At 51.9% G+C, this 23,538-nt stretch overlaps 1 protein-coding gene across 9 annotated transcripts in view; it reads left to right on the top strand.

The window, feature by feature from the left end:
• Window positions 1–23,538, top strand: part of Itpk1 (inositol-tetrakisphosphate 1-kinase) — a 133,344-nt gene that overhangs the window by 60,467 nt on the left and 49,339 nt on the right. For 5 of the 9 annotated variants that reach the window (XM_087554335.1, XM_087554341.1, XM_087554339.1 and 2 more), the window contains 1 exon segment: window positions 17,873–17,998. In XM_087554335.1, coding sequence (XP_087410461.1) covers window positions 17,873–17,998 — 126 coding nt within the window. 9 annotated transcript variants of the gene reach the window in all.

Here is a 23,538-nt window from a genome sequence, read left to right as displayed (position 1 = left end):
ACCAGTCCCGGTTACTTGGGCCTAGAGCCAGGCCCCAGAGCCTTGTTGGCTTTTATTTTCTGACTGCCATTTCTACTGTGAGGCCCAACCTCTGTGGGTCTTGAAATACTTTTAATGATTTTTAGTAGACATTGAATTTTAATTGGAAGTCAGTATGGGTTTGGTCCATAGCCATCTCTGAAAAGAGGCATATTTTCTCCTGTTCATCATGTCATTGTTTTGGTCCCCGTCCCCTCCCTTTCATGCAGGTGGGATCTGATGTCTTTTTTTTTTTTTTTAAAGACATGAGGGTCTCCCTTACGTAGCTCAGGCCGTCCTGGAATTTGATATGTAGACCTAGACCTGTGTTTGAGGCTGGCCTCAGCTCACAGAGATCCACCTGCATGGATGAAAGGCCTGTGCCACTACCACTACCACATCACTGCTAAGTGGTGGCCTTCCCCTCTCCTGTCAGCTTCTTACAGTGTAAAGCAGGTGGTTAGGAGATTTACTCTGGATAGGAGCTTCTTCTGCAGTTCCCAGTATCTGGGACTGGCTGGATCCAGTATAGTAACCACCCAGAGGGTAGGGGAACAGGGCAGCAGCCTCAGGGGTCCTCTTGTCTGGTAGCCTAGCCCTGCAGACTCCTCTGATAAGTAGGGGTCATTGGTTTAGCAAAAAAGGAGCATTGTTAATTTACAGGGGCATTGTCAGGGGGAAGCATTGTGTGCCCGGAGGCTTTCCCGACTGTCGTTGAGACACTGGAACTTACACCCCGTGGCAAGGTTTCTTCTGGTCCCTTGTGCCAGCTAGCGTCTTTCATCCCTAATCCCTCTCTGTCTGGAGAGGTTTTCCTTAGCTCCTCCCCTCCCCAACCTGCCTCAGTACTGAGGCACTGAGTGGGAGAGAAGGCAGTTTGTTGTGATGATCCCTGGGCAGCAGCTTAGTGCTCCTCGGGGAGAGCCCTCAGCTGGTCGGGGACTGAGTCTGATGAGTCATGAGCCACATGGGTCTCAGAAAGCTGAGGGTAGGTTGGGGGTGGGGTGCATGGGGAGACTGTCACCAGCCATGACAGGTTTCTAGGGCCAGATGGGGCCCGTATCCCTGCCAGCATCGTGGTTGTCACATTTTGTTTTGGCTATGTTAGTTTGAAAGGCGCTGATATTGGGAGCCCAAGCCCACATTAGTTACCCTTTGTTTTTTTGATATCTTTGGTTTTATCTTGAGTTTCAAGAGGTGCCTGAAATTCTTCTCATAGTGACTTAGAGAAGCTATCCCGGAGCCCTGACCATTTCAGATGGGGGCAGGTGACCCAGGCTAGGAATGGCTGCTCCCAGCAGTGACTCCATGGCTCTCTTATCTGTTCTCACAGCCCTCTGGACATGGGTTCCTCTGGGAAGGGTAGGTTCACTTAGGAAGCGGTGGATTTGGGCTTGGTGGACACCTTCCAGGGCAGCTGTCTATTTCCAGACTCTAAGGATGTTACTTAGGAAGGAGAAATTTTTGAGTTAGCCTCCCCAGTGTTCAAGGTAAGCTGGGACAAAGAGGCCACTTAGAACCATGTGGTCACTTGAAATGTCTAGGCTCACTACCCACATGACCCAAGATGCTGGCCCTCCCACATGCTGGTTCGGGTCTGCCTGCCTGCCTGCCTGCCTGCCTGCCTGCCTGCCTGCCTGCCTGCCTGCCTGCCTGCCTGCCTGCCTGCCTGCCTGCCTTCCTTCCTTCCTTCCTTCCTTCCTTCCTTCCTTCCTCCCTCCCTCCCTGCCTTCCTCCCTTCCTGCCTTCCTTCCTTCCTTCCTTCCTTCCTTCCTTCCTTCCTTCCTTCCTCCCTCCCTCCCTGCCTTCCTCCCTTCCTGCCTTCCTTCCTTCCTTCCTTCCTTCCTTCCTTCCTTCCTTCCTTCCTCCCTCCCTCCCTCCCTGCCTTCCTCCCTTCCTGCCTTCCTTCCTTCCTTCCTTCCTTCCTTCCTTCCTTCCTTCCTTCCTTCCTTCTTTCCTTTCACATTCTGGTTTCTTATAGGGAACAATGGAGCTAATAACCAAAGAAAAAGGCTCTGGCAGAAGACTACTCCAAGTTAGCAGAGCCCTGCCTTTGCCGTCTCTTGGTGCCAAGCAGGACCAGTACGTGGTGCTACAGGGCACCAGGCTCCCACCAGCTGGGCCTGCTCCCACCCACAGCAGCACTGAATGTGCCTGATAGACCATGCTTTCCTACTCACTAGGGTCTGGCGTGGCCTTGTGGGATTGTCCTTCTTCCTGTTTCCCAGGCAACACTGATTTTTTTTTTTTTTAAGTTGTCTGCTGACCTCCCCAACCTCCTGGCTGATAGGCAACATTTCCATGTTTACTTGGGACTTAATGGTGAGTGTGGTCAATAGCATCCACCTCCTGAGTGGACGTGAGCCCAGCTTGAATTGCTGTCTTATTCCTACCATATCCTTGGGCATTCAGTGTTTGTTTCAATGGCACACTGTGTCCTCTCTGAAGGGAGGGTCTGAAGCCTTCTCCCCCACCATTCGTCCTCCTGGTGTAAGGAGGGAGCACTGGTTACTTATGTGAGTGCTGTGACACCCATTTCACTTTTTGGCCCTTCTTGGTGGGTGGGCCACTACAAGTCTACACAGCCAGCACAGACATTCCTTGAGCCACCGCCTCTTACATGACACAAAGGTTCCGAAGGCATCCCCGAAACAGGCCCTGCCCTCCAGGGGAAAGAAAGCTCAGTACCTCCGATGTCCAGCATGGAGGAGCCTGCCTCATCATCCACCCTAGGGGAAAGCTCCCTCAAGCGTACAAGTGAACAAGAAGATGGAGGGACTGAGGCCACCTTCTCGAGGCAACTGAAGAATCTCCAGAGGGCAGGAACATTTTTGAGAAAGAGAGGTTCTGAGTCTGAATTGAGAAACTTGGGAGTCCATCTGCATCCCGGTGAATATGATGGTTTTGCCCTTCATGGAGCCGACTTCCCCTCGTCGTCGTCGGCCTGCTTCTGCAGGGCCCTGGAAGGTAGTTGCCATAGAAACTCCTGGTCTCTGCGGGTGGTGTGTGGCTGAAGCCACCTCCCAGTTCATTCCAGCCTGCTTGGTGAAGGGTTCTGAGAGGGGCCGTGGGAGAAAGGCATGAAGCTATGGATTAGGAAACTGGAAAGCACTGGCCTACTTTTGGCCTTCACATTTGGACGGGGACCTGGGACCCCAGCATCAGAGACCACTCCTCTTCAGTTTACCACAGTGGAGAAAGACCAGGAGCCAGACTGTATCCCAGCCTATGACTGGAGCAAGCCCTGAGCTCCTTCACACTGACCCCAGCCCATAGTTCTAGCCGTGCGGGCACTGTGTGTCCTTGTTTCTGCTGTCCCTTTCTGTTCCTTCCCCTTGTTCGTGTTCTTGTCCCAGATCTATCCAGGCTGCATGAGGGCCCTCCTGCCCCCTGTCCTGTACTGCAGGCTGGTCCCCCTTCCTCAGGGCATCTCATCTGGTCGTCAGTGTGGTTACGATGCTGTACCCTCCCAGTGTGCTCACAGCTCCAGTTTTCTCTAGCTACTGTTTGGATGGGAAGCCACCCCATCTCCTTGTACTGAAGTGAGGCCCATGGCTTCTGTGGCATGCTCCCCCAGTCCTTGTGAGGCCTATGGCTTCTGTGGCATGCTCCCCAAGTTCTTGGTGAGGCCCATGGCTCCCCCAGCATAGTTTTGCTGGTTCAGCTTCCATTCATGAGAACCCATCTACCTTGTCCCTGCTTGCCCTCAGCTTAGTGAGATCAACCAAGGTCCTACACTCTGATTGCCATGACAACAAATGACACGTAGTCACAGACCTCTCAGAGTCAACTGGGGCCCTTCCTGCTGAGTATGTGGATGTCATTTGTGGACCCGGAGAACCTCAAGCCTGGCCTATTGTGATGACCCAGGGCACAAGCACATCTGTTGTTACCATCCCTGGGTCAAAACTTCTTAGTGGCTCACACTAGTGACCAGTGAGACAGAACCCTTCAGGGCCTTTACCAAAGGCCCCGGGACCACTCCTAGGAAAAGGGACTAGCTTCCCAGAATACGCAATTGTTGCTGGTTACCTGCTGCCCTGAGCTCCCACACTTTGTCTCATGGCTGTAGAGTCAGCAGTCACCCTCCTCCCCATGAATCTTAGTGATTTGTCAAGGTCACAGCTAGAGCCAGGCTGACAAGAGTCATCTAGGATGAGGCTAATTGGAAGTTGCTCTCACAGCACTGAGTGTGTGTGTGTGTGTGTGTGTGTGTGTGTGTGTGTGTGTCTGTGTGTGTCTGTGTGTGTCTGTGTGTGTCTGTGTCTATTCCACAGGGGTCCTCCCTGCCTAGAGAGGCAAAGTGGCAGAAGGTTTAGTTGGATCTCAACATTTCTTTGAATTCTACTTCATTCTCTGGAATTCTCCCAGATGAATGAGGCAGTTTTCAGCAATGCCTGTCTCTAGTTCAGCAGCCTGTTAAAGAAGACCATTAATACTCCTTGATATTATGTCAAATACCAGGTTGGCACTGCCTCAAGGGATGCTGTCTTTGGACTGGTGAGAAATGAATATAGAAAGAGCATTACCCTGAAGCTTCGGAAGGAATCTGTGGAGACTTTGTAGAACTTAGACTCCCAAGCTTTCACTCCTTATTGTTAACAAGGGTAAAAGGAGACTGTCTGGGGCTTGGGGAGTTCTTAGGCACTTTGGTGGGGGCTGCCAGTTGCTCTCTGGGAGGAACATGGAAAGATAAATGAAGCATTGAGACACTGAGATGCTTTCCCTCGTCAGCACAGAAAAGCATCCTGGGCCTGAAGCCAGGGCGGAGGAGAGGGGAGAAAGCTTGGAGCATGAAGCAGGATCTAGATGGGGATGGGCAGCTAGCTGTTCTCATACCACCAGATATACTTGGAGCCAGACCCAGAACATGCTCTGGGGACCCACCTCTTCAAGCTTAGACCTCAGGCTATAAACAGGGACAATGGTGGTTCAGGTTCACACAGGGATCCCCTGCCCGCTGCCACCTTCACAGCATTGCGGTTTGGGGGTTCTTATCTGGGCCCTCTGTTCTATGGAGCCATGAAGTGTCAGCTCTGAGCACCGTGCTCGTATGTGTTTACCTGAGGCATAGCAACCACATAGCTCACGAGTTGCTTCATACAGCTTCCAGAGTACTTTCTGGAAACAGGACTGTCAAATACCCCTCTGAGCCATCGGCACCTTCCCACCATCCTTGGAATGCCAGCTTGTAAATACTTTCCAGTTTTGTTTTGAGACAGGGTTTCTCTGTGTAGCCCTGACTATCCTAGAATTTTCTCTGTAGACCGGGGTGGCCTCAGATGCAGAGATCTGGCTGCCTCTGTCTCCCAAGGGCTGGGATTAAAGGCTTATGCCACCACCGCCCAGCTGTTAATACTTTCTAATTTAAAATATCTTATTAGGGCTGGAGAGTTGGCTTACTGGTTAAGAGTCACTTGTTCTTGGAAAGGACCTGAGTTCAGTTCCCAGCACCCGCATGAAGGTCTAGTACCTCTTCTTGAATGAAGCACACACATGGTATGCAGACATACATGAAGGCAAAACACGCATACACAGAAATTCAAAATAAATCTAAAAAAATTATAAAAATGTTTTATTAGTGTCGGTACACGTTTGTGTGCATGTATGTACACACAGCACTCAAAAGAAACAGCTTTCAGGAGTTGGTTCTCTCCTGAAGGTCAAACTCAAGCCATCAGGCCGAGTCGTCTCGCTGGCCTGCTGTTTTATTTTTCGAGAGTGTCTCACTGTATCGCACTGGCTGGCCTTAAACTCAAGGAAGTACTCCTGACTTCACCTCTCAAATGTTGGGCTAATAGGTGCCACCACGTTTGTCTAGTCAACTTCTAATCATGTCCTCAGCTCTGAGCTTCCTACCCTTCTTACCCCTTCATGTCCCTGTCCTCACACCCACACCGTTCACCATGTCATTCCAAAAGCGCCCAGATGTGCCCGTCTCATCTGGATCCCTCTCTTTGGGTCTCTGTCAAGTGCTGTTTCCATAAAGGGGCCTGCATTTGCTTGTTGGGGCTGCTCTGACAAAGAGCCACAGTCTGAAATAAGGATGTTCCGAGGCTTAGGAGGCCATAGTACAGGTCAAGGCACAGGCTTTTTCCTGAACTGTGAGGGGAGCCTGCAGCAGGCCCTTTCTGAAGCCTCCTCAGCTCTGATGGATTGTTGGCCTTCCTCGATTGCAGATGTGACACCCCATCTTTGCCTTCACTGTCAACTCGTGTTCTCCCAAATGTCTCCAGTGTGTCCCCCCCAGTGTAATGTCCCCAGTGTGTTCTCCAGGATATTCCCAGTGTGCTCTCCCAGCGTGTCACCTTCTGACAAGGATAGTAGTTTTTTTTGGATTGAGGGTCCACGCCACTCCAGCATGATGTCACCATAGTCAAATATGCAAGTGCTCTTTCAGACAAGGCCACGTTCTGGGATAATGGAGGTGAGGCCTTGGACAAGCTGTTTTCGTGGAGCCAGTTCCACTTGGACTAGGCCTTCTGTGATGAGTGTGTCCACTCTCCTTACCAAGCACCCCGGCTCTCTAACTTTACCATATTTCCTTGTTTGCTGACACCCTCCCTCTTGAGTTGCGGCGCTGGGGCAGTGCCAGCACAAAGCAGCCACCCAGGGGTGGTACTGGGATTCAGAAAAAGCAGAACACAGCATCGTCTTTTGTGCGACTCGTGAGTGTTTCTACTTTGTGCCTTTTAGACAGAGGTCGGGAGCGAAAGGGCTGCTGCGGTGAACACTCGATGTTCCCAGTGCTCATCCGGTGGGCACAGACCCCCTTCCAGATTAGTATTGTGCACGCCTTCCAGGAGCATGCTCAGTACAAACATGGCGTCCTTTCACATGGTGTCCCTTGACCTCAGTCTCTGCACCTCCTGGTGAACCGGAGCGAGAATATGTGTGGTTTGTGTGAGGCTGCAGAGGACGGGTAGTAGGGAAGGTAGGCAGTCTTGTATAGAGCGGAGTCTATATGGCCCATCCTGAGTTTATCTGGCCAGGGACTGAAGTACACGGCTTACCATGACCCACGTGTTCACTCTGACAGTTGATTATGTCGAGGAAGCTGCGACCCCGAGGACTGCTGATTGCTTGCTCTGTTACCCTGTCTTGTATGTGTGTGACACAGTCCAGTCTTCCAGACAGATGCTGAGAGGGAGTGTTCCCCAGATATTCATGGCTGGCCCGCAGCGACAAGACTTAGGCCAGGCTGCTGTGTGTGCTCTTCTGTTATGTCTGTGGGAGCCAGGATCATAGCTGTTAGTGGGCACCGAGCATTGCCGTAGAAAATCTCTGGGCCTCTTGAACACCGGTGGCCGTGTCTCCTTCCTAAGGATGGCCACAGGACTGGAACAAGGTAATTCCCAAGTCCTTGTTTGCTCCATAGCCCAGAAAATCCTGGGATCTTCTGCCCTCATTAGGCTGGAGTCTGCAACTCACTCTGGAGCCACCTTGGACTCAAGTTTGTTAACTTCTCTGGTAGGACGGACAGAGAAGCACCTCAGCCCCACCCGTACACCCAAGCCCAGTGCAGCGGTCCAGATCTGCGAGTGTTATGGAGAGAATATAGGCAGATCAGAAGGTAGTGGGTAAGGATTTGTGATCAGAAAGCATTTGGGTCTGTCCCTTTCTGGCGGTGACATTTTAGGACTGACCTAATCTTTCTCTAGCTTCATTTTTTTCCCCCCTGAGAACGATAGGGTAACACTTGTTTGGAGTTATGGTCGTGTACGTGCCATGTCTGGTACCGGTTATGTGGAGGGATGGGTGGAATGGTGCATCGGGTGGGCCCATGTTGCAAGTCTCTCCTGTCCCCAGTTACTCATTTAGTGCATTCTGATGCCCTGGGGGCAAGCAGGCACTCCTAGGCCATGCAAGGCCAAAGGGAGCAACCAGTCACAGATGTGACCTTAGAGAGGTCACAGAGGCAGGCCAAGGACTCCTTTTACAGCTCACAGTGGGCATGATTGGCCAAGCCAGACTATGTCAGCCTCTCTGAAAGAGGAGGCTGAGGGTGCCTTGGAGAGCTGGCATCATGCCCAGGCCCCTGAACCAAAAAGCCACTTCCTGTTTGTCATTGGAAGTGGAGGCGCCCCCAAGAACTGAGACTAATGAAGTGTTAGAGGGACTGAGAACAGAGAGGCCCCAGGACACGAGCTGGCATCTTCCATGGGTGGGGCCTCCTGAGAGCCTGTTCTGGGCCGGCTCATTGCTGAAGCTTTGCCAATGTCGCCTTGTCCAATGAGGAATGTAGGAGCCGATGCCAGGGCTCCATCAGACAGATGAGGAAACAGGCTTAGATGGGCTGAAGGTCACTGCCTACAGCTATCTGCCCTCCTTCATCAATTGTAGTCCGAGTCACCAAGATACAAAGGCCACTACCGTCATGGGGGTCCCAGTGAGAGACCCTCTGACTCATCAATGCAATGATTTAGGTACAGTGCTTGTAGGTGTGCCTGGCATAGAGCAGATTCCAATAGATGTTAGATACTGGCTGGATTTGAACCCAGACCCTTTTCTTCTACACCCATTCTACATACTGCTAACCTGATAACATAAAGTCAGAAAAACAAGATACTACCCTGGTTTGAAACCCTCTAGTAGCACAGCATGAGAAGACTCATCTTAACTAGTCCCGTAGGAACCCCCTCTGCTCTCCTCAGGGGAGATTATCACTTACATCGGTCCCTTGGGGTACACTGAGATGCTATGGGCATAGGGAGGTGGATGTCTGGAGCTCCCCTCTGCCCACACACTCCACAGCATACTGCATTGGATCACCTCCTAGCTTTTCTATGGCAGCTTGATATATAACTACCCCCGTCTCGGTGGATTTGATTTATTAATTTTGGGTGGTTATAAAATAATGCCCCGTGTGCTGGCTTGCCAGCAAGATTGGGAAACTCAAGAGTCCCAGTGCTGTGCTTGCTACAGGATACCTCCATTGGGATGGAGGGCTGGGGACGAGAGATCGGGAAGTAGTGTTTTGCTGGAGATGTCACTCCCTCCTACCGGAGTTTCCAGTCTAGAGCTCTAAGACTGGCTGAGATTCCCATCAAACTTACCACCAGGAGGCAAGAACTTGCCTCAGACATAATCTTCGGGCTGTGTTGTTACCGCCTGACACTTCCAGGAAAAGTGTCTAGCCACCACCACCTGAGGAGAGCAGAAGGTGTCTGAAACTGCTCTTTGGAGCACAGGACAGAACCCGAGGCTGGCCGTTCCTCTTGCTGATTGGTTATCCAATCTCAGCTTACTGTTTGGCTTCTGGAATCTTCTTCCTATGTGAGTGACCTCACATAAAAATGGTCACTGGGTCTCAGCTGCTTCAGATCGGGAGATTAGGGGAAATAATATGTGTGATTTGCTCGGTTCAGCACCTGGTATGGGGCCAGGCTCCTGTAGTTCTGGGGAAGGGATTACGTGGATCGTCCTGGCAGACAGCCAACAAGGATTACATTGAAGCTGGAGAAAAAAAATCTATCCTCACGTGATCTCAGCTGAAATCCCTGCCACTGACTTGTGCGTGGTGGGCTGGCTCTGCCCAGAGTGACTGCCTGATGTCTGGTATGTGCTGTGGAAGGATGCTTCCTTATCTTCCCTTTGCAGGTGAGGAAACCAGTCTGAGGGTGAAGGATACGCTCTCCCTAGGCCTGGGCCTGTGTGCATCCAGACACTCAGCCCCACTCTCTGATCCTTTAGTGTCCTCCTGCTTGGGAGGGGCCACCTTGTGCCTGGGGTGGCTCGGAAGGAAGATAATTGTCAGGGAGCTGAGGTAAGAGGACCCCAGAAGCCTTTCTCCAGTCCCAGTCTCCCAGTGCACACTCGGAGGACAGCTAGACCTGGATGTGGCCTGTGACTTCCCTGCATGCTGGATAGTGCTGCTAGGTCTTGTCTGTATTTGCCAGCTTGTGATGTGTGCCTTTCCTCAGGACAGGGAGAGATTGCCTGGGGTGTGTGTGTGTGTGTGCGTGTGTGTGTGTGCGTGCGTGCGTGTGTGTGTGTGTGTGTATGTGTGTTATTTCCCATCATGCTGTCTTGAGTCCCATGAACAGCAACAAGATGAACTGTCCTCTAGGCCAAAATGGCTGCCATCAGGGTCTTGCAGGCAGGTGGAGGGGATTGTGGGGCTTTCCTGAGTGCTGTAGAACAGCCAGGTTCATGTGTGGCTTGTTCAGGTTTTCAGCCTAATGATCCTTAAGCGTCAGGAAGTATTCTTTTCTTACAGGATAAATCTCTGTGGCCTTATTCTATCCAGATTCCAAACTATAGCTTTAAAAGCGCCTCCAAACCCCACAAGGCCCCCCACATGCTAGATCGAACGTGTCTTTCTTCTCAGTAAATGAAGGAAGAGATGGAGTGGGGGAACTTCCTGCTTATCAGTCAGGTGGATATGTAGTTCTGGGTTGTCAGGTGACCTGAGGTCCTGGAGACTGAAACAGTGACACCCCCTCCTTTCCCCCAAGCTCCTTCCACCTGTGACAGGGCCATCAGGGAAGGTGGGAGACTCATTAAACCTCCTCCCAAATGGCCGGAGCTCATTGCTCCTGGTCCTGGTGAGCCAGGGGCTATGCTGTTTTGTATCCTGGAGGTGGGACTTGCTCCTCCTTCCTATTCCAGTTTCCCACAGCAGATGTCTCCACCAAACCTCTTTGCTGCCATCTTGGTGGCTTCCCAATATCTCTCTGAGGTAGGTGGGCATGCCCACCACTGTACAGCCAATCCCTATCTTTCCACAGGAGTTCCGGGTCTTCACATTTGTCCATGTGGATTTTTTCGTAGCCATCTGGGAGTGGGCATTCTGAGACAAAAGCATGGCATGTAGGCATTCTGACTGTTCGTTAACTTGGCCCTTAGGTACTGGGCTTTTGCTCCTTTTCAGTTTTTTTTTTTTTTTTTTTTTTAAAGCAAGGTTTCTACATAGTAGCCATGACTGTCCTGGAACTAACTATGTAGACCAGGCTGGCCTTGAACATACTTCTGTTTTGTTTGTTTGTTTGTTTGTTTGTTTGTTTGTTTATTATATGTAAGTACACTGTAGCTGTCTTCAGACACACCAGAAGAGGGCATCAGATCCCATTACTGATGGTTGTGAGCCCCCATGTGGTTGCTGAGAATTGAACTCAGGACCTCTGGAAGAGCAGTCAGTGCTCTCAACCATTGAGCCACCTCTCCAGCCCTGAACTCACTTCTGTTAGATTTATTTTATCCAGTAGAATATTTGTCTGCCAGCTTCTGCCTCTCAAGTTTGGGATTAAAAGGTGTGTGGCACTGTGTCTGGCTGTGTTTTTTACAACTCTTAAGATGACTTTGTTGTCTCTCCCCTCTCTCTTTCTCTGTGTGTATACCTGTGTAGGTGTCTGACTCTGTTTGTGTGTACATGCTCTGTTTGTGTGTGCATGCAGATCCTTGTGCATGTGGAGGCCAGAGGTAGATGCCAGTCAGCTATCTTCCTTGACCACTCTCTACCGTATTTTTTGAGGTAGGATCTCCTGGAACCTGGAGTTTGTCGATTCAGCTAAGCCCACTGGCCAGTGGGCTGCTGGGATCTTGTCTCCCTGACTTGCCCCTTAGTCCTAGGGTTACACATGCATGCTCTTGTACCTGCCTCTGACATAGTGACTGTGACTGGAGAAGGGAACTTGAGTTCTCACACTTAAGTAGCAGACACTTTTTAGACCATGCCACCTTCCCTTCCGGTCAATGATATTTTTGTCTCTTTTTCTGATTTAAATGTAAGTATTAATGACTATAATGTTACTGAAGGTATCAGGATGTGGTCTGGACTCTAGCTTCCCTAGCAAGCTGTGTTTGACCACCCACCTACCCATTAGATAGACAAGTTATAGTAAAAAGTAGAAGAAGATTTATTCTTCTCCATATGGAGAAGAAAAAGAAAGAGGCCCAGTGATGGCACCTGCCCCTAGCCAAAGTCCATCCCCAGGTTCCTGACCTGAGGGTCAGGTTTAAATAGTGGTTAAGACATTTGCATAACTGAGCATTCATGGCCAAGGTATGGATCCGCCCATTACTGTCTGGGCCAGAGTTGCTCCTGCAAGGTGGCCTGACAAGTTAGTTAGAACTGTATGGACTCTCTTCACAAAGGACAAGTTCTTCCTCTGACTGGCTCCAGGTGCCATCACGCTCAAAAACTGTCCATAGCTACCAATAGTCAGTAGCTGTCACAGTGGGAGTGTCATCTTTCTCCAAGTGTTAGGTTGGCCATGCTCAGTAGAGGGTCACACACCCAACACCCAAGAGCATATGGAGGGCACCAACTGTACTTGATGGCTTCAAAACAAGTCAAGTTGGGTAGGTAGGAAATCAGGGGTGGATTCTGGGAGGAGTGTGCGCTCGCGCGCGCGCGCGCGCGTGTATGTGTGTGTGTGTGAGAGAGAGAGAGAGAGAGAGAGAGAGAGAGAGAGAGAGAGAGAGATTTCATGATAGCGTAACTACTCTGGAAGGAATGAAGATGTTCAGTACAGTTCGTATGGAGTGGTGCTTCTGGATGGCTCTAGCTCTCGGAATGTTACTGGAGACATTAGGGTCAGCATGAATTCAGCAGACCTAACAAGCTCGGCTTGGGCTCTCACCTGCAGAATGCTTGAAGTTCTCCAAATGTCGGTGCCATGAGGCATTGTCAGCCTCGTCTGTGGAATAAAATGTTGTCTACTTTTCCGCCTTAATTCAATTGCTGCTGCTTACAATTGCCCTGGTCCCTGGGGAACTGGGGAACTGGGTCAGGGAAAAAAGGCACCAGCCTCCCTCTTTGATCTGGGGCAGAGGCCATCAGGATGACGGGTATCTCCCTTGGTTTAGTTTACAGGTTTGGGTGGCCAGACTCAGACTCCTGACTGTGGGACATGTGACATTTCTTTGGCAGGGGGTGCTTTATTCAAGAAGCTCTGGTGTCCTCCATCATCCTGCATTTGGAATCAAACCCACACAGAGACCCTACTGCCTTTTGGGGTCTATCCTTGAGAGGCCCAGACTGAGAGACCTACTTCTGTGCAGTATTCTGGGTCTTTAGCCAGATCCCAGGACTCTAATGGAGCCTAGAGATATACATCAGGCCTTTGATCTGGGACATTTGTCCTACTCAGCCTTGGCTAAGGCAAAACTTTTGATGTAGTGGGTCCCATTTGAAGTCACAGCTGAAAACACCATTCCCAGGCCACACGCGGAGAGGAAAGGGGAAGAAACCCTGAACACCCTTTGGTGTGAACAGAAGTGTAATGTCAGCAGGAGAGAAACCTGGGTTCCCACAGTGTGAGACTCCGTGCTCCTGGGCCTGTCACTGAACACCCCCTCCCCCATGTGACTCATCTTCTTCTGCACCCCGAGTTGTCAGTGCTCATTAGGAACACAGAGTGTAGCTTCCGGTAAGCATTGTGTGGGTGGCAGTTGTCATTACCAACTACAGAGAGCTGAGGTATGGCAGCACACTCTCTGAGGATGTCAGTGTGAACCAGTGCTCGTCTGACCCGTGCTGAGATCCTGTGGCATGGTATCACCAGAGGGGGTCAGGCTTTCATGTTGGTCACAATATGAACAGCAAGGAGGAGGAGATCTAACAGCTGACATTTATTGGACGTACCATACTCCTTGGCAAAGTACCATTAACAGGGGACTTGAATCCTTGCGTATAATGATCAGGGTTGGATCAGGTATGCAGTGGCGGTGTTTGTGCTGTAGAACGGTGAGGTCTCTGTAGGCAGGTGAAGGTCTGGGAAGGCGCTGGCCACGAAAGCCGGCCCTTGCACCTGGTTGATTTCCACTGCAACCTCAGTCGTAGTTTTGAACTCTGAAGTCAGGTACACCCTGCCATCTAGGAAGTCATGGATTTAGCATAGCAGCCTTGTGTCTCCATGATCCTGTGGAACAGTGAAGAACCCTGAGGGTCCAACTGACAGCAAGCCACAGAGTAGTGATAGAGGAGAGTTGCCCCAAGGAAGCAAGGTGTGTGGGGGTGAGGGGTGGGGAGTGGGGGCGCGGTCCACAGGCCCTGGGCAGTAGGTGGAAGAGTTAGCAGCAGACTCATTTTATGAATGGGGAAACTGAGATACAGTATAGTTAGGTGACCTTGGCTACCCAGAAATAATGGAGTTAGATGGGTTTCCCGGCCATGCTCACATTTCTGCCTGGTTCCAGGTGCTGGTTTTGGGATAGAGACAGTGTCAGGGGCCTAGCTTGGTTACCAGGTAGGGCATGAATATGCTAATTACTGTTCTGGAAATCAGAGGTGACTCATGGGCCACTGGGATTTGCCAACTTTGACCCATATCCTACCAGCCCTGCCTGCCCCCCTAGGCAGCCTCACTTGCCTTTGTCAGTGAGGCAAACAGTGGCCTTTTGTTCTCTCTGAATTCAGAGCTCTGTGTGCTGCCTGCCACCATGTCCAGTGCTGGCCTCGCCGGGCAGCCAGACCTGGAAGTGGAGCAACTGTGGATTCCTGGTCTCGGTGGTCAGGCCTTTCATTGGCATGCCCTTAACCCTCCCTGAGAGGGACAGACCATACTTCTCCCAAGGTGGAGAACAAGAAGTCTCTGGGGATGTTCTGGGCACTGAGTGGTCAGAGAAATGGAGTGGCGAGCACACACAAATCTTTACCCTGAGCCCTGTCCTCACCCTGTCGAGGAGACAGGGCTTTGACTGTGCCATCTTTTGAAACATCCCTTCCGTACAATCCCCTCGCCTGTGACGTGCTCTCTCCTAAGGGCCCCCACCTTTGCAGTGTTCCCTCTGTGGTGCTCTGGTGTCAGGAGCCCTTCACGCCCATCGTGCACTATTGAGGCCTCAGATGAAGCCCAAGGCAGTGGGGAGAGACTGGGGCTTCTCTTGAGGTTCTTTCAAGGCATCCTCCTTGGAGAATGATGGTGGCTTCCCTGGCCACCTGAAGAAAAGCAGAAAGGCTCATCTGTACAGCTGTATACAAGGTGCTATGGCGGCACACACCTGCTGGAGGGTCAGGAGGATGGCCACAAGTTCAAGGGCAGCTTGAGCTTTAGAAAAGGAAAGATAGCCAGGTGTGGTGAGTCTAGAGACTAAGACAGGCAGATCTTTTGTGAGTTCAAGGCCATCCTGGTCTACACAGAGTGGTCCAGGGCAGCCGGGGCTATGTAGGAAAAACCCTGTCTCAAAAGGGGGGTGCGGGAGGGGGATGAAGACACAATGCGGAGGCAAGAGGCTGCCATGCTGTGGAACAGAACCACACCAGGCCTGATGTGTATCCCAAGTTACTTTTCTTGTGAAAGGGCTTTATTGGCATAAAAATGCCTGGAAAGTACACAAAGGAAGGTGGCTGGCTTCCAGACTCAACTGTTTACCTTTTGTAGAGCAGCCAGGAACACCGGGAGCTTATTTTCCAAACAGCCCCTGGTTGTCAGGTCTACAGGCCTCAGGCTGATATCCACCTCCTTCCCCAATCCTCAGGGGACCCCTGGTCTATCTCTAGCTGGTTTTTGTCCTTGCAAACTCCAGTGGCAAGATGCAGTCCCAAGATGCACCTGTGACTTCTAAGACAATAATAACGAACACAGTCGTGCTCTACCTGGTACCCAAGCTAGGCCCTGACACTGTCCCCCTCCCCAGATCCTGGTCCAGGGAGGGCTGGAAATGGAGACCCGCATCGTAGTTCTGTCTGGACGTAGGGAATGTGTCCACCATCACTCCAGGGACCCAGTTATCTTTTCATAGTTGCAGTGGTCTGCAAACACTGTCCTTCTGTCTGTGGTGTCCTCCACAGTGGAACCCAGCAGGCATGGCTGGAGTCCCCTGGATTCATCCTCTCACTCTAGGATTCTTCATTTGCCTCCACATCCTGTTGGGGTTGGAAGAAAGTCTAGCGTGGAGTCACCACACAGAGCCAACGAGGCCCTTCCAGTCTCCTCAGGGAAAACAGAAGCCAGGGTCACGACAAGCACAGATTGGCTGGTGGCTTGGCAGGGCAGACACTGGCATTTCTGCTGGGCCTCAGCCTGGTTCCGGCTGCGTAGCGTGGCCGGCCCATTTTTCTTCCTCAGTTCTTGGTGTTCTGGCTGTAGAAGGCAGGAGGACCATCCCCGTCTCCTAGCCTTGCTGTGAGGTCTCGGAAGACACTCAGGAAGAAGAGTCATGGTGAGAACCTTAACATTGAGACCAGCCAGACACAATTTTAAACAACAACAAAAGATACTTGGGCTGCATCCCTTCTCCTCAGTCTGGTGTCGTGTCTGTGTTTCGTTTGTTTGATACACAAGCTCGTCACCATGGGAAGGGAAGCATATTCCTCCATGATTTCTCATTGGGAGGTCTCCAGTACCTTTTGTTCCCCCTTTAAATAGGGGTGACCTTTAACATCTCTCCTGGCAGACGCTTACAAAGTGGGGTTAAGGACAGCAGGAGAGAGCGGACACATTCCAAAAGCTTATCAGATAAGAGTTAAAGTAAGTGCGCGTACGCCATAGGTGGAGTGAGCAGGGCCCGAGGGGCTGCCAAGACAGAATATGTAATATGTACAAGTGTGGGGAATTGTCACTGCCCATAGGCCCATAGGACAGGGGAACCAAAATTGTCACCGGAGCCACAGAGGTAACTGGCCATCTTGGGAGATGGGCTGTGCAGAAATACCAGGATGAAAGGTTGCGTGAGGACCAGGGGCAGGGATCAGCGTCATGACCTGCCTTTGTTGTCACCCTCCTGCGACTCTGCCAGAGGACAGCAGCCATATGGTTGTAACTTTGGATTGTGACAACCAGGGGACAGAGTGGACAGGGGACAGGGGCTGTCCGGGTGGGTTAGGAATTTAAATCAACTGCCTTAGGTCTTACTGTGTATCCAAGCTGAACTCTCCCACCCAGGTCTTAGGCTGGTTCTTAAAGTCTGCCCTCACTTAGTTTGTAGTTTCCTTTCCTCGAGTGGCTGGGAATAAAAGGAGACAGGTACGTGTGCCCTTAGCCTGCTGTCTCCTCAGAATGAGTTTGTAATTGTAGCTGTCTTATGTCATGAGTGACGCGGACCTAGCCATCCCCGAATCCTCATAGGTGCTAGCTGCTGGTGAGTCAGGGGTTGCTTTCTCTGGCCTAGTCGAGGCTATGTGGGGGGTCAGCCAGGTGCTGGGCTGTCGCCAGTTGCCTCCGAGTCTCGCCTTGTGGGTGGTGATGGTCACATGCTGGCGGCGGACATCTGGCGCATCAGGAAGCGTGGTGTCAGGGTGCCCTGGCTGTTGGCAGGTGCTTTTGGCTTGAGGTCAGGTGATGCTAAGTACCAGCTGGCCACTCTGGTGCTCTCTCTCTCTCTCTCTCTCTCTCTCTCTCTCTCTTTCTCTCTCTCTCTCTCTGTCTCTCTCTCTCTCTCTGCCTGATCCTCCCGGCCCTGCGTTCATGAAAAAACAAACACATTCCCCCTGTGGAGCAGTGTGTGAAGTACTCAGGCATCTCCTGCAGCCCTCCAGGGTCAGTGACACACCCTGGTATTCAGGGTGGAATCCAAGTGTCTAGGTTCTCAAGGAAGCAACTCTTAGACCTGCCAAGAACACCACTTTGCCATGGTTTCGGAATATCTGCTTAGATGGAGTTCCTCCCGGGTAACTGGCCATTTTTCTTCATCTCTCTGCCGAGCTCTGGTTTCAGTGGTTGGGCAGATGAGGCGTGTTCAGTAAATGCTTTCCCCATACAGCCAGTGTGTAGCATCCCCTGCTTTGTGTGCCTTTGGGGACCCTCATGCCAACCAGGAGTGTAGTTTGTCCTCAGCTACTGAGAAGAATGAGTAGTGGAGACCTCGGGCTCCTACTCTGTCCATCCAGTCTCTTGGGGCGCTACCGAGGCTCAAGGATCCCAGACGTGGTCTCAGGTACTGAAGCTCTCTCCTCTTTCTCGCCTTGCAGCTGAACCTGAGCCGGCCAATTGAGGAGCAGGGCCCCCTGGATGTCATCATCCACAAGCTGACCGATGTCATCCTCGAGGCTGACCAGAATGACAGCCAGTCCCTGGAATTGGTGCACAGGTTCCAAGTGAGTAAGGGTGGTGACCCCGCCTGTGGGGCCTGTGGGGGCGGAGGGGGAAGGCCAGGATAAGATAGCCGGAAGCTTAGAGCTCTCGAATATGTAGAAATGGCTCTGCCACTGGTGAGCTGCGGTTTTCTGGGCAAGTGCTCGGTGGTGGGCCAGGCCTCAAGTCTTGCACGTGCCCCAGGTTTGATGTCTGTGCTGGTCGAGTGTTGGTGAGCCCAGATGAGGTTTCTGTGTCTTTGGGGCAGCTGTGCTCAGCACTGACAGGTGGCTCCACTTTGACTCCAGGATAGGACCCCTCTGTTGCACCTGGGGCCAAGGGTCCCTTTCTTGAAAGCCTTTGAACCATATCCTGCACTGACAGGAAAGCCTCCATTGTTTGATTTGATACTGTGTGATGCTGTGTATGCCTTGACGTTTCTCATGGGCCCAAGGGATGTTCCCTGTTCCCACCCATTTCCCCAGCAGCTCCAGGTCCTGACCCCTGGATGACTTGACTGTCCCCTCGGGGATCTCCCAGTGGGCTGGCCATTGCCGCTGTCATTGCTGCTGACTTGTCCTGTATGTCCTCTTTTGTGGACAGATGTGATTCTTTCCTCTGGCAGGCGGCTCACGAGTCATAAAACAAAGTCATATTATCAGCAGAAATGCAGCTGAAATAGCGGCTGTCCCAGCCCCTACCCCTCCCCTGCTGCCGCCCCTCCCCAGGCTCCGGGCGCTTGGTCCAGCACTTTTCACCTACAGTAATTGGAGGTTGGAGATCCTTTCCTCTGTTAGGACAAAGGGACTCTTGTCACACAGCAACTGGCCTGCTGACAGTGTTCCTCCTGACATGTGTTCAGGGTTGGTGGCCTCAGGATGAGTGTTTCATGGTGCTCACCCACTTCCTGGAGACCTCCCGCTGCCGGGCTTCTTCCCCCACTGGTTGTGCTACCCCTTGCCTCCTGCATGCTTTCTAGGGTGTCCAAAATGAGGTGGGGATTGTCCCCATGGGCCTCTGCATGAGATCCCTCTCACTTGCGCATAGGCTGTGGCCATCCCTGGTCCTCCTCACTTTGTGGGACCTCAGTTTTCTTGTTTGTAAAGTGAGTGCTTGCAGGGAGGAGCAGCTGGCAGTGATGGGAAGAGCTTGGGAGGGTGCTTACTGCTGGTACGTGGCGTGCGTACTCCTTAGGATCTGGCTCTGTAGCAGTTCTTCAAGGCCAGCTCAGGAGTGAGGCAAGGCTGGAAGGTTTGACCCAACTGGCCCCCACTCCATGGCCTGAACTCAGCCTGAAAAGCAGCCGGCCTGAGCCTGTTTCATATCTACTTCCCGAAGGGCAGGTCTCATCAGCTTTGGTTTACAACCAGGAAACTAAGCCTCAGAGGTGTGCGGGGTGTGGCATAGCCAGGGTTTAATATTGACTTTCTCAGAAAACCCTCTCTGCTCGTTCCCTGTGTGGCTCAGTGACAACCAAGTGACCGCATGCCTTCAATACTGACCCATAGGTACAGTAGACACTCAGTAAAGCAGCCACCATCGTCACTCCCCACTCACACCTCCTGCCCTTTAGGAGGCCCCCAAGTGTCTGATTCCTATGTCTGCAATTCCTCAGGCTATGGCTGTCCTCTGGGGAGAAAACAGAGCCTGGGTACCTATGTAGACCATTGAGACAGAGTGTTTGCTAGTCCCACAGTGGATAGTGCTGATGCCTTGCAGGGGACCCTGCCAAGCTCCATCTGGGAAAGCCAGGCCAGGGTAAGGGTGAGGACTCCAGCAGGAGATATTTAGTCACTCTGGTCTGAAGCACCTTATCTCATGTTACTTGGACCAACATGGATCTCGACTACCTCAGGCTGAGGAAGCCGGTACAGGTTGGGTAATGTGCTCACTAACTTTTCTGTTGCTCTGGTAAAACACCATGACCAAGATGACTTAGCGAAGAGTTTATTCTAGCTCACCGTTCCAGAGGCAGAGTCCGCAGCGTTAGGGAAACACTGAACCTGCCTGCCTCTCTGCCCCAGATGTACCGGAGGCCTCCACTCAGGGCAGATGACTGCAGAGCCGCCGCCCAAGCTGCTCTAGGTGTAGATAAAGAACATTCTGGAGCACATGTGCTTGTGGAGTGTCTCCTAGAGAGGGTCTTAGCTAGGTCCTTAAGTCTGCTGTTTGCAGAGCACACACATTGCTGGTCACTAGCCTGGGCTGGTACCCTCATGATAACCTTCAGCGAGGTATTTCTAGAGAAAATCTTTGCCGCCGTCGATTTCAGCAGAAACCAGATAGATGGTAAAGACCGAGATATGTCTTCCTGCAGAAGAGACCAACCCTTTTGAGAAAGAGCATCAGGTTGCCTTCCGAAGAGGGGCACAGGAGTGGTCTATAGTGGTATGTAGTCTAGGAGCAGGCATCAGGACAGAGACTAGGATTAGGTCCCTTGAGGCAAGGCACTAGGGGCTGTCAGCACTGACCCAGTCATCTCTCCCTGAGAGATGCAAGGTCAGAGCCAGGCCACAGGTACCTGGGAGCTAACACTTGAACTTGACCATGCTGTGGCCTTCATTTTCAAACCCCTGTTCAGTTTTCTGTATTGGGCAGTAATAAGAAGGCATTGGCTTGGCTTGGGACCTAGGAGGAAGAAAGATGTTATAATCAGGCATGTTGATGACAGGAGCAAGAAGCAGAGCCCAGGACCTGGTATACAGAGACCTTTCTTGCACCTTAAGTGTTTTTTGCAGTAGATCAAAGCGAAGGGACTCTGCCTCAGAAAGGACTCTTCCAAAAGGACCCCATCCTACTCAGATCCTGGAGTCGTAGGATTATATGTGGAAAATGGTGAGTTTTGGAGATGTTCTGATGGCCTTTAGAACATTACGGCCTAGAACAACTCATGTGCCTCTGGTCCTCAGGGAAAGGAGCTTCAGAACTAGGCCAGCTTCTTCTTGTGTCCAGGTAGGCAGGTGGGAGGGTGCGGGCCTGGTGTGTATTGCAAGTCATTTGAGCCGGTTGTCATAGAAACCACGCCCAGTCGGTTTTCCTTTTGGATTAACCTCACAATGAAGGATTCCTGGGATGATTCAGTTGTTTTCTGCTCCAAGGGTCATGTGTAGCCAGCAGTCTGGCGCCTTTGCCCACTGCCTGAGACTTGGTTATCAGTGCACAGACATGGGCAAAGGTTTCCTTGGGGAGGGCCCTGCCTCCTGAGCCACAGGGGATGGGCGTGACTGGTATACAGGAACCCTGGAGCCTCTTGGCTTCTTGACTACTCCCTCTAGCAAGCAGTAGCAATGTCTGTCACTTTTTGGTGCCACCTGTCTAGTATGTCTTGCAAGGGTAGCCTCTAACTCATGGAGATACATCCGTGCTTGCCTCCCAGGTGCTGGGCCTTAAGGCAAGCACTACTACTCCTGGCTCTGGACACCTTCTGTAAAGGCAGCCTTGTGCTGTTCCTCCTGCCTCCTCCTTGCCACATTAGCCCTCCACAGGAGCCACTCAAGCCTGACTCTTGCTCACCCTTTGTGCAATCAGTCCGTGCAGTCAAGGTTGCCCTCATGAGAATAGGCTTCATCCGGATAGTAGATACAGTTCCTGTTCCAGGCTCTCCCCATCTTGGCCTTTACTTTCCTCACTTGGAAGTTCATTGTTGTTCCTCTGGGGCCACCTGCAACCAGGACCTTTGTCCCCAATGCTGCCCTCCACACCTGGCTCATTTCGAACGTGCCTTTGTGTTTGTCAATAGGACCGTGGTGAGGGAGGGTCTGGCTTGGGGCTGGGTGGATCAGTGGTAGGTGGAGTACATAGCTCTGGATGACTAGGGACAGAGAAGAAGAAAGCCAGGAGATTGAGGGGCAAGTGCTGCTGCCTGGCCTCTATGAAGGAATGTGACCTGGAGCCAGCAAACTGGAGAGCAGGGTGGCAGGGCCAGAGCTCAGGGAGTTTGGGGGCCAGGCTCTGGAGTTTGGACCTTCTCATGCAGAGAGAATAGGGAGTAAGACAATGGTGATAAGGTCAGGTTAACTGGCTAACTGGCAGGGGGCAGGGTGGGGTAGGAGGCTCCACTTAGGAATTTTCACCAGTGCAAGGTGAACTTTAAGCAGTCAAGGCAACAGGTAGTCGCCAGAGCTTGCACATGTGACCGAAGAGGTCTCTGTGCTCAGCCCCAGGTGTGGTGTACTCGTGTTTCCCTTCTCCGCCGCCAGGACCGGATGAAAGCCACAGCACTTGCTGCATCATCCCAGGGATGCAGGAATGGAATTCACACCCCACCCCTGTGTGCCTTGGTTCTCCACAGCTGCTTACTCAGCCTGCGGGAGACTGGGAAGCAGGTGGTCTGGGCTCAGGCAGGGAGTGCAGCTCGCTTCTGCATGATAGACTTGGCAACCTCCGTGGCTGGTCAAGAGTTCAGGGCTCTTCCTGCTGGCTGAGGCGCTCTTGGGCATCCAGGACCTCAGGTGCCACCACAGTCCCTCATGATTATGGCAAGGGGTGGGAAAAAGCTCCTGCCGGTTCTCAGTAGGTTCTCCCTACAGGCAAGGGACTGAGCTCTCTCCAGGACTCTTGTTTCCCTTTAAAAATTAAAGTAGCCTATAAAGGTTTTTGTGAGCATTAAAAATATTAATATATGCATGTGTGCTTGGAACAGTGCCTGGCATGGAATGAGAACTCAGTGTGTGTGTGTGTGCATGTGTGTGTGTGTGTGTGATGTGTGTGTGTGTGTGTGTGTGATGTGAGTGTGTGTGGTATGTGTGTATGGTGTGTGTATGGTGTATGTGTGGTGTGTGGGGGTATGTGTGGTGTGTATGGTGGGTGTGGGTGGTGTGTGTGTGGGGGTGTGGGGGTGTGGTGTGTGTGTGGTGTGGTATGTGGTGTGGGGGTGTGTGTGAGTGGTGGGTATGGTGTGTGTGTGGGGGTGTGGTGGGTGTGCTGTGTGTATGTGGTATATATATGTGTGGTATGTGTGTGTGGTGTGTGTGTGGGTGGTGTGTGTGTGTGGGGTGTGTGTGGTGTGTGTGTGTGTGTGTGGTATGTGGTGTGTGTGTGGTAGGTACGGTGTAGTGTGGTGTGTGTGGGTGTGTGGGCCTGTGTGTGGGTGTGTGGGCCTGTGGGCCTGTGTGGGCCTGTGTGTGGGTGTGTGGGCCTGTGTGGGCATTGACCATTTTCCTCCTTGTTGTCTGGTATATGGTAGGACATGCAGACCCTGTGGCACCTTGGAGCGCTCAACCATGCTTCTGTCACTACAGTGACAGCAGCACTTTGGCCCCAGCCTTAGCTGTGGCCCCAGCCAGTTTATGAGTTCTTGATTGTAATTGGAGCCAAGGAGACAGTGATTATGAAAGTGTCCCTTAGTGGGAGGCACGCCTGTGAGGGGGCCTGCGGAAGTGTGGGCTACTTAGCCTAAAAGACAGGGTCAGGGAGAAGAGGTAGCCAGAGGGACTTGGCTGTTATTCCTGGCTCTGCCCCTCACTAGTTAGCCACCCTGCCTGCCACACAAGGAGCAGTTTAGATGATACTTAACAGTAACCTTGGGGGCTGGGGATTTAGCTCAGTGGTAGAGCGCTTACCT

The sequence above is a fragment of the Rattus norvegicus genome, chromosome 6, assembly GCF_021556685.1.
Source record: "Rattus norvegicus strain SHRSP/BbbUtx chromosome 6, alternate assembly SHRSP_T2T, whole genome shotgun sequence".
Lineage (NCBI taxonomy): Eukaryota > Metazoa > Chordata > Mammalia > Rodentia > Muridae > Rattus > Rattus norvegicus.
Note: the sequence above shows the minus strand (reverse complement) of the source record. Positions and strands in the feature narration are given on the sequence as shown.